At 37.5% G+C, this 9,908-nt stretch overlaps 1 protein-coding gene across 1 annotated transcript in view; it reads right to left on the bottom strand.

The window, feature by feature from the left end:
- Positions 1-928: 928 nt before the first annotated feature.
- The window catches only part of CMC1 (C-x(9)-C motif containing 1), a 60,353-nt gene continuing 51,373 nt past the window's right edge, over positions 929-9,908 (bottom strand). Inside the window, exons 3-4 of the mRNA XM_012732178.1 lie at positions 5,086-5,176; positions 929-1,677 (exon numbers count right to left, since the gene is read on the bottom strand). Coding sequence (XP_012587632.1) covers positions 1,557-1,677; positions 5,086-5,176 — 212 coding nt within the window. The 3' untranslated portion in view covers positions 929-1,556. The remainder of the gene's footprint in view (positions 1,678-5,085; positions 5,177-9,908) is intronic.

The raw sequence follows: 9,908 nt of genomic DNA on the forward strand, positions 1-9,908 counted from the left end.
TTACCAGTATAACATTGGAGACATGAATAAGCAAGACCCGACTGAGGCTGATGAACCAGTCAAGTGGACTTGAGTGAGGAAAGGCATGTATGTCCTGAAAGCTATGATGGATGGTTTAGTTTTTTTACCTAATAAAGAGGGATAAACATATTATTTATACTGTATGACCTAATTTGTCTAGAACATATGGGGAAAGTGACATCTAGACACATGAATTTTGCACAGCTGGCCCCTTTGATTCAAACTGAATTTATAAAATAGATTATACATTCCACCTAGTTTTCAAAGTAACTTTCTCCTTTTCTTTGAGTCATTAAAACCAAGAATTAAACCTCTGTGCTCTAAAAGATACACTAATACCTAATGGAAGCATTAGGCTAACAAAAGAATCTGTGCTCCAGAATCTGTGCTGTACTTGTCTGCTCTAGTAATTCACTCCTTTTGATCTGTGGGGAAAATACGGCTCTTTGGGCTTCAAGTAAGAATAAAGTAGTTATCTTGAGAGGTTCAGTCAGAAGTATGGAACCACTACACTGGTTCATTAGGGTTCTATCTGCTAATTGCTTTAATGCAGACAATTACTTAAAAAAAAAAAAAAACACTCATATCTATGTCATGAATTTGGGACCACAGTTAAATCTTTTCTAAGCAGCTCGTAATTTCTGTGATTTTACTGAAAATTGTCTATATACAAAATTTACTTACCTGGAAACTGTCTATAATGGCTATGGTGGAGAATTAACAGCCACAGGGAAAGATTTTTAATATAGCTCAACCTGGAATCAAAATTATTGCACTGAGACACGTTTTAAACATGTTCCTGAAACCATTGCTATGTTATAGAATGTTAATTTATTTCTTTTTAAGAAAGACTGAAATATTTTCAATCTTTAGCCAAATCAACAGTCAAATTACATACTTTAGGAAGTTTTCTATTGAACACAAAATCCCATTAAAGATTTCAATAAAATAATTGATGAATAATACGTTTCCAAATAGACTTTTACTACTAATAGTACAACAAGAGCTAGATCCCGCAAGTCAGAGGCATTTCCAATGCACACCAATCAGTCTGCCAATTCCTCACAGCATCTGTAGAGATTTACTTCTACAGTAGCATGTATGCTCAATAAGTGGCATAAGGATTCTGGCTCATAACTATAATGTTATACTGCCTAATTATTAACACCTTTAAAAGTTGCATATTCTTGCTTTCTCTGTTAGCTACTTCTGGTTCTCACGATTAGCCATTAGTCTATATATTAGACAAGAATACGACCCATATGGAACCCTAAAAACTCACTAGCACAGTTAAAAACTGCAGTTGTAGGGAGCAAAATATACAAAAACCATGACTAGGCAGCCATATCCCATTTCGGTATTTACTCCTATTCCATTTAATAAGCTTAAGTTGCAATTTTTACAAATCTTTATTATAGATAAAATTTAGTATTTCCATAATTTAGGATAAAGCAAACACCCTTTCTTGAGTCCGACTTTTCGGGTGACTGGTCTCCATGACTGTTAGGGCTCCTGAGTAGCACATGCACATTTGCCTACATGCTCGTGGGAAGCTTCTGTAGTCTTTTCTTGGTAGGAATTCCAGTTTTTCTGAATTCTTCCCTTTCCTTCAGGTATTCCAGCTTACATTCTTCATAAAAGGCTGGATCCTTATAGCTACAAGAAGGAAATAAAAATCTTTTAAAGTGAATTACTTTGTAGATCTTTAATAGAAGCTTACTTGAATAATTTTCGGACATAGAAGTAGACATAAATTAAAGGGCTTGAATTCATCATAAACATCACGTTACCAAAGTTGTCAAAGTGAAAGAAAAAAAGCCTAGTAGCAGTTGTCTGACAGCCTGTCCTAGGACACAGCACTGAGAAGTACAGCTCCTACCACCAACGAGCCCAGTGTGCTTAAAAAAGAGACACATGAAGACTGGGATCGTGAGTCAGGATACAACTTCGACAGAAGTATGGCCCAACGCACCAATGAAACAGGGAAAGGTGGCATGTGCGTGCGGTGCGGTTTTAAGTACCAATGGAAATTTAAATAGAAGGACATGTGGAAATGCACATAGATGAGAAAAAGATATGCAAGTGCATCGGTACCAAAGTAGCTGATCACGCACATGAGAGGAATGTCCTGAGATGTAGCTGGTAGGGCAAGAACAAAGTGTGATGATTCACTTATGCCATACTGAGAAAATCAACTGAAGGCAATGGGCACTAGGAAACAGCAACGGTGGCATCAGTTTGTGTCTTTGATGAATCTGCAGTATACAGCAAATAAAATGAGAGAGCAAGGTAAAGGAAGGACACCCAGTAAATAAGCAATCACAGTAATTCAGACAAGAAATGATGAGTCTAAGCCAAAGAAGCAGCAGTTAGGATGAAAAGGAGGAAATTAATCTGGGGGATATTTAAGAAATGCAATCAGTAGGAGATAACCAGTAACAGGAGATAAAGAAAATTCTAGATTCCAGGTAACTTGTCTCTACACATGATACACAAGGAGTAGGAGTCGAGTTCAGTTTTGGACCTGAAAAGAGAAGCAGAGAAATGTCACGCCCTCTTGAAATAATTGCCAACAGTGCATGTTGGGTTTTCTAAGATTTAAGAATGAGAAGAGCATCCAGGGAATCAACAACTTTGTATGAAAGGGTAAAGAAGGAATGGCTGGGAAGAAGGTAAGAGTTGAAAATGAAAAAGAGCATTAGAAGGGAAGCCAGAGAAAGAAGGGAATTTGAAGTAATTTCCAAATTAGTCAAATAAAATTCTCCCTTAATCTACTTGCAGCCAATGCCACATCCCATCTTCTTGCTGCTTATCTCTGTTCAAAACAAACAGAAGCAGTCTTTTCCCAACCAAACCAGCCACTCTACCAGGATGGACAAGACCTTTTCTTTTCTCCTCCTGTTTCAGGGGGTGGGTGACGGAAGGCTATCCAAATGACTAATATTCAGGTAACAAAAATTAGTAAGTAACAAATTAAAAAAAAACAAACAAGCCAACAGTTATTGAGTACCGACTATATGGAGAGGCCCTGTGACAGTGTGTTACCCATGAGCCCTCACTTTCACTCCATGGAGAGTAATAACTAGCCTGTTTTACCGGCAGGGCCTGCCCGAAGCTGCTAGCTAGCTAAAGCTTGGGCTGCCCTCCTCAGTTTCTACGCTAGGGCTGCCATGTTTTGGAAGGAGGAATAATATGCCAAGCTAAAATAAACAAGTTTATTATAACTGATAATGAGGTGTAAAAACTCTTTAATTAACCAAAGAGAATTAAGGAAATTCGGTCATGCAAAAAAAATTTTTTTACATCATTCTTCATTTTGTGCATTTTTTCATCTCAGTTGGAATCCCCGTGGGCTTCCCACCACCAACTCACCCGTGTGCCATCACTACAGTCCAGTGCACTCTTCCCACCCCAGTGGGACTCCATTCCACTTTCCACCCCATAAAATGTCTCTGGTTTATAGTTGTTCATTGTTTTCATTTTTACTCTTTTTCAGTCATACAAATTTTTAAGAGTTTCAATTGATTCATTAAATATCTCTTGAGAGCACTAGGAAATAGAACTGAAAGATGAAGTCACATAACACACTGTAGCTCCTCCTTGGTTATACACATCACACAATCCTGGCCCATAAATAAAGGCTCCTACTAAATTATCTTTAATATTAACTTGAAGATAATGGTGGACCTTGTTTCCTCAACTACAAATGTAAAGGTTAAATAATCTCTGAAGTCTTCCAACTCCAGCATTCGAAAAAGGTACACAAATTTGTGAACATACCATTACCAATCAAAGTAAGCAATTAAAAGATTTATATAATCACTGCTTTTCTTTTTTTAGTACCCTAAGAAGCATTAAGACATGTCACCATACATGCTTCGAGGCCATGGCGTCAGAGTAAAGAAGCAAACAGGGCTTCCCAAAACTAAGGCCTCACAACTAGCAATACTTACCAACAAATTTCACAGTGCTACTTGTCAATAAAGTGAAATAATTAATTTGATCAATTAAAAATCTAAATGTATCCTTCATTTGATTTATTGAAATTTTCCTAGGAGTTAAATTTTATTGGTTGTGACTTAAAAACAAAAAGAGGCCCTCCCTGGTAGTGCAGTGGGTTAAAGCACAGCACTACAAGTAAGCCACAGATGCTTCAGTAGGAGTTCAATCCCCGGCCACGGAGCTGACCCACATGGCGTGGCAGACCTCTCCTGATCTGTCCACTGCTCCCCTAAGCAGTGTAAATTCATCGATCTGCCTGTTCTGCTCCCCACTCTGTCTCTGGTGAATACTCTCACTGCCCCTGCACCTCTGGCTTGTACTCCAATTCTATATGCTTAAAAAAATAAATCTTTTTTTTTTTTAAAGATTTATTTATTTATTCGTACAGAACTGGGGTACAGGCCAGAGATGCGGAGGGTGAGAGGATTCACCAGAGACAGAGCGGGAAGCAGAACAGGCAGATCGACTAAGCACACTGCTGAGGGGAGCAGCGGGCGGGTCAGGAGAGGTCTGCCACGCCATGTGGTCACCTCCGGGGCAGGCGAGAATCAAACTCATGCGGATGCGGCTCTTTAGTTTCTTAGTGCAGTGCTTTAACCCGCTGCGCCACCAGGGAGGGCCTAAATAAATAAATCTTTTAAAAAATAAAAATAAATAAAACAAACAAAAAAGAATATCACAAAGCTGGCAAAGAGAATTCAATTCAGTACCTCTCATTAGAAAAAAATATAAACTTACATAAACTTGTTTAGAATGTCAACGTGTCAATGAAAAGAAATTTGTGAAATAGTGTGGAAAAATAATATATTTTTGTTTGCTGACCTTATATTTTTAACCCACAGTGCTGGCACACAACCTAAAAAAGCTCCTTCATAAACATCTTAAGTTGCTATTATAAAACAATCTTCAACAAACTGAAATTTCAGATTTAGTCAACAGTATTATGGCTATAACGGGGGAAAATACAGACCACATGACATGGTATGAGCTACACAGCATATTCTTACCTACATGCATTACACAGAGATACACAGAAGCACAGGCACAGAGGTAACTACTTACTAAGCAGTTAGACATTCTTTCAGTGCAGAATTTTCTTTACGGCATTTGACTACCATTAGCACTCCAGAGGCCTTGCAACACTTGGTAAAATCTGAAATGAAATTTTGGAAAGGAAAAGGCATTGTGTTAACATAATTTTTAACAGCTCTATAAAATGGTTATTCTATTCTAAACATGTCATCTACATGACACTCGGCACATAAGACAAGCTCTACAAAAGATGCTCAAGAAGAAAAGGCAAAATAAGATGAATGAGATTGTAGGAATGAGCTCAGTGGGAAGTAGATGAGACAGAGTCAGAGGCTTCATGAAGACATCAGTGACACAGAGAATATGTGGGATTCCCAACAGAGTAAAAGCAATGCATTCTAGAAGAAACATGTAAGAACAGTAAGGAGGTTGTTTCCAGACTTTGGCACCTGCTGTCCATAATCGGCATGCCTTGTCCTGATGATGTCAAGGTGACCCTTTCTTCAAGATAACCGTACCATGGTGTCTTCATTTCTGGTAACAGCTCCATTCTATTCCTGACTCAAGTCTTGCATGTCCCAGAACATTAAAATGGCTTTCTGTGCAATTTCCAGGCAGGCAGTTTGCTGTTTAAATTGTCCTGGCCGCTCTGGTATCAGCCTTCTCAGGATCACCAACCCAGAAAAGCCTGTGAACCCCATTCGCAATGGGGCCACTTGCTACCCTCCTGTGTTTGCTTTGGGTCAGACTCGATCCTATCTAATCCCTTCTACAGGCTGGTGTGCTCTGCTTCCCGCCCCTGCAGCTACTCCCCTGCACTAGTCTGGACCTACCTCAGGACAACTGGCTGCTCTAGTGTCAGGCCATGCCACCTCCAATGTGCTGCAAGCAGCTAACCATTCCAAGTCATCTCAAAAATACAGCATTCTTCGCAATCTACAGCAGTGTTTCCTGAACATTCTTAACTTCTTCAATAAAAAATTAGCATCTGTCTCTTTTTTTGAGCTATGTGTTATGCTTTCAGTCACTAAGGAATATGACTGATAATGATTACTTAAAGCAGGTAATTTCAGGCATCTCCATGAAGACACACACTATAATAAGTCACACTAAGAAAATGAAATGATGGAGATCTGTTAAATGCACAAAAATCTCATTAACAGGCTTTGCTGGGACAAGCTCCCTACAGTATAGCTACTACAGCAAGATGCTAGCATAGTCTTAGCATACTTAGCATAGGCTAAGTAGTAGATCAGGAAAAACAGCAAGAGGTGTGCTGACTTTAATTCAAATAATTTAAGATGTACAATCACAACAACTTATGGGTGGCATATAATTATTCACTTCAAAGACACACAGGATTAGCTTCCCATCGTTCCTGGGTTGCCAACAGTCATTCTTTGCTCTCTGATCCCTGGATTTACTGGGTGTCTTTTTTATTCCAAAATACAAGTTCTGGATTCTGTCTGAGTAGGTAACCTGGGCACATGGGCAAAAATCAGAGGAAGGGAATTCTCTTTGTACAGTCACTGAAAATTCCTGCAACTCAAAAAGGCCAAGCAGGCTTGCTGCCAGCAGCCTGTGCCGACCCAGAGGGGTGACCCCACAGCGATCAACAGACCTACTAATGTTTACTCTGACATGTCCTATAAGTTCATTTTTCTATTTGTAGAATGATAATTGTGATATGTCTTTGTAACAGCTCATGATGGTCACAAATAAAAATTAAGGCATGGGCAATCCTCAAAGGAAACATGCCCATAAAGTTAATCCGGAAGTGACTGAGTTCACAAAGGGCCTAAGAAGATCGCCACAGTTGCCAGCAGCAGAGATGAACCCGGGCCAATGCCCCTACACCACGGTCCCGTACTACACCTCACCAGGCCTGCACCAGACTCATTCACTCAATGTCTAGAAGACCATTAGCAGTATGAACTACATGAAAATATTCTAGTTTATCAAACTTCAGTTCTTTTGTGGAAAACATGAAAAATGTCAATTATCAAAAGTCACTTTCTGAATTACACAAATCCAGTACTTTGTACATGAGAAATTCGTAACAGAAATGCCTAGGCACTGCATGATTTTAAGATTCGCTTTTCCTAATAGGGATAAAAATGTCTGTACAAAACTGCAGCTTGACGGTACTTATGTGTTCTGATCACAATCAAAGGCACAGTCTATAGATTTTTCACACTTGTCCAAATCTCTTCAGGATTAACTGTGACTGGCCTGAAGCCTCAAGCTGTTTGTAATGTTTTTGTCACTTGTTTAGCAACAAGATTTTAATGAGGATCATTCTTTCATAGCATATTAGCATACATTCCAATGATAGTGATGTTGCTAATTCTGCCAAGTGACTTCTAAAGTGGTATTTTGAAACAAATCCAATTTAAATTGCTCTGTCTTTCAATGTTTCTGTAAATGTTACAGCGCTTCTACAAGTTCTTGCTATTGGTAATTAATTTTAATCACCATTAAAAACTATGGAGATAAATTTTCATTCACTAAAATATATTTTAGGGTAGATGAATTTATTAATTAGTAAGACTAGAGAGATTATTAAAAGTTATTCCAACATTTAAGGAAATGTGCTTCTTAAACTTAAGACTATCAAGTCCGTGAGATACTTTCTTTTGTAAAACCTCATTTCTGTGAGAGAACCCATAAAATAAGCCTACTGGTAAAAATATTCTTTGAGATAATAATATTTGGATCAACTAAACCCAGGAAAAACAGAGATAAACTTTCCTAAATTGAGTCTAAGAAAATGGGCAAAATAACCTTCTTATAATAATTAAGTACAAGTAGTGTATATAATTTCCAGCTTATGTAAGGAAAAACTTTCAGGGATCCTCTGTATAATGGTAGTAAGAGAATTAACAAATTGGAATTATGCTAACTCATTTTTTTTGGGGGGGAGGGAACTGTTGACTCTATTTTAACATTGAAATAACACCCCAAAATGAATAATTAAGCTAAGAATTTAGAGAATAATAGCTGTATATGAAAAGATGCATACCAGACACTTGATCTCTGACACTTTTCATTTGGCTTATTTCAAACAACATTATTATTTTTGCAAATACAGTAACCCACTTTCCTAAAGCATTCAAAGAGATGATAATTTTAAAATACACCAAATTCAAAAAGTAAATAATGGCTGATGTCCCTAATGGTTGATCTCTGACTAGAACTGCTCCACATTGTATCTCCACTAACTTATAGTTTTGAAGAAAGTCTAGACTTGGGAGGTTTTACACAACCACCTTCATATAGCACTAACTTTCCAATTATTATTTCCTTAAGTAGTAAAGTTTTTATAAAGTATTTTTCCAACATTACAGCAAGAAATATATTCAGATAATTTCAAATTTTAACACCTAAGTTCTGTATACTATTTCTGTAACTACACTGTTATCTTTATAGTTACACCTTTAAAACTGGAACTGTAATTTAATCTAAATTTTAAAAAATTGAGTTACTAAAGGTCTTACAGTAGGGCAAATTTTAAAATTACCCTAAATTTATAATTTGTTATCAACTTTACAAACCAGAAATCTTAAGCATAAAACATTTCCTTATAAAGAACTAGATTAATAGAAACAGAGATGTACTTTAAACATAATATGTAAGAGATCATTGGCCAGTTACTGAATCAAAAGAAGGATGAAAAATACAGAACTGAAAAAGATACAAGTTGGAGTCTAGGCTGGTGCTGCCTTATAGTAAGGTACCTGCAGTCTTAAATTTATAATATAAATTAACATTTAGAATTAATTGAGCTCAGGAAAAGACAGCAATTCAAGACAGACTTTCATAGTGCATAGAGCTGGGGCCCTGCACACAGTGTCGTGCTGAGCTTCTCCAGTCATCTTCTCCCCTCTGGAAGCTGTGAAGTACAATGCCTGAGACAACTGGTGGTCCCCTCAGCCCTGAGCTCCCCAGTTTAAATGCAGGGTGCACAACGAAGGGAGACACAACGAAGAAACATGAACATCCTCTCCCTTCTCAGCTTCCAGCCCAAGGAACCAAGGTCAAAGGCGGCAGAGTGTGTGGTTCTGTGTAACTGACAGCTTGAACAGTATTTTGTGAAGTTCATGGGAGAGGTTTTTTAAATAGTTCTGACTTTCTGGACAGCCGTTTATAATTCGGTAATAAAACTATGAATTTTGTTGCAACCTTTGAGTCACTGATAGCAGTATCTTGATGTTTGAAAAGAAAAATCAATCCAATTCAATCTACAAAGTCAAATATTATCAGTTAAGTCCAGACTGGATGAGAAGCTGATTGAAAATGTATCAATGAGCATTTGCCAGCAATCTAACAAAATAAAAGGAATTGCTGGGTTGTTATTTATTTATTTATTTTCGCAAGAACTCTATAAAGTTAGTAATTCAAAAAAAAAAAGGCAGAAAAGAAAGCATCTTTTAGAGAACACGTACACTGAAAGAGTGGCTTCTGCATTCACACCTTTAAAAATACTTTCAACTTCCAAAGGAAAATCTCCACTATATTTCTCCAAGTAACCGCTGAGCTAAAACCAGCACAAGTCTCCAATACAGGGAGTGGGAAAGTGCTAAGTCATACTGTGACCTTAATGTTTAAGGTATCCTCTTGTAAGAATCTTTTTCTTAAATTATCAAAGTAGAAGGAAAAAAACACCTACATTCCTGTCTTTGTGATGGTAACATCAGTAATAATAGCTTGCGTCTGCTGCATTTACCACATCCCAGGCTTCATCAACACTGATTCAGTTGAGTTCAATTTTTTTTTTCAAATTTTCAAATGTTATTATAGGCTCATAAACTTTTCCACAAACATTTTCAAATGACTGTGTGACTAGCAACTAT

Source organism: Condylura cristata, unplaced genomic scaffold (genome assembly GCF_000260355.1).
Source record: "Condylura cristata isolate star-nosed mole 26May11 unplaced genomic scaffold, ConCri1.0 scaffold00033, whole genome shotgun sequence".
NCBI classification, from domain to species: domain Eukaryota; kingdom Metazoa; phylum Chordata; class Mammalia; order Eulipotyphla; family Talpidae; genus Condylura; species Condylura cristata.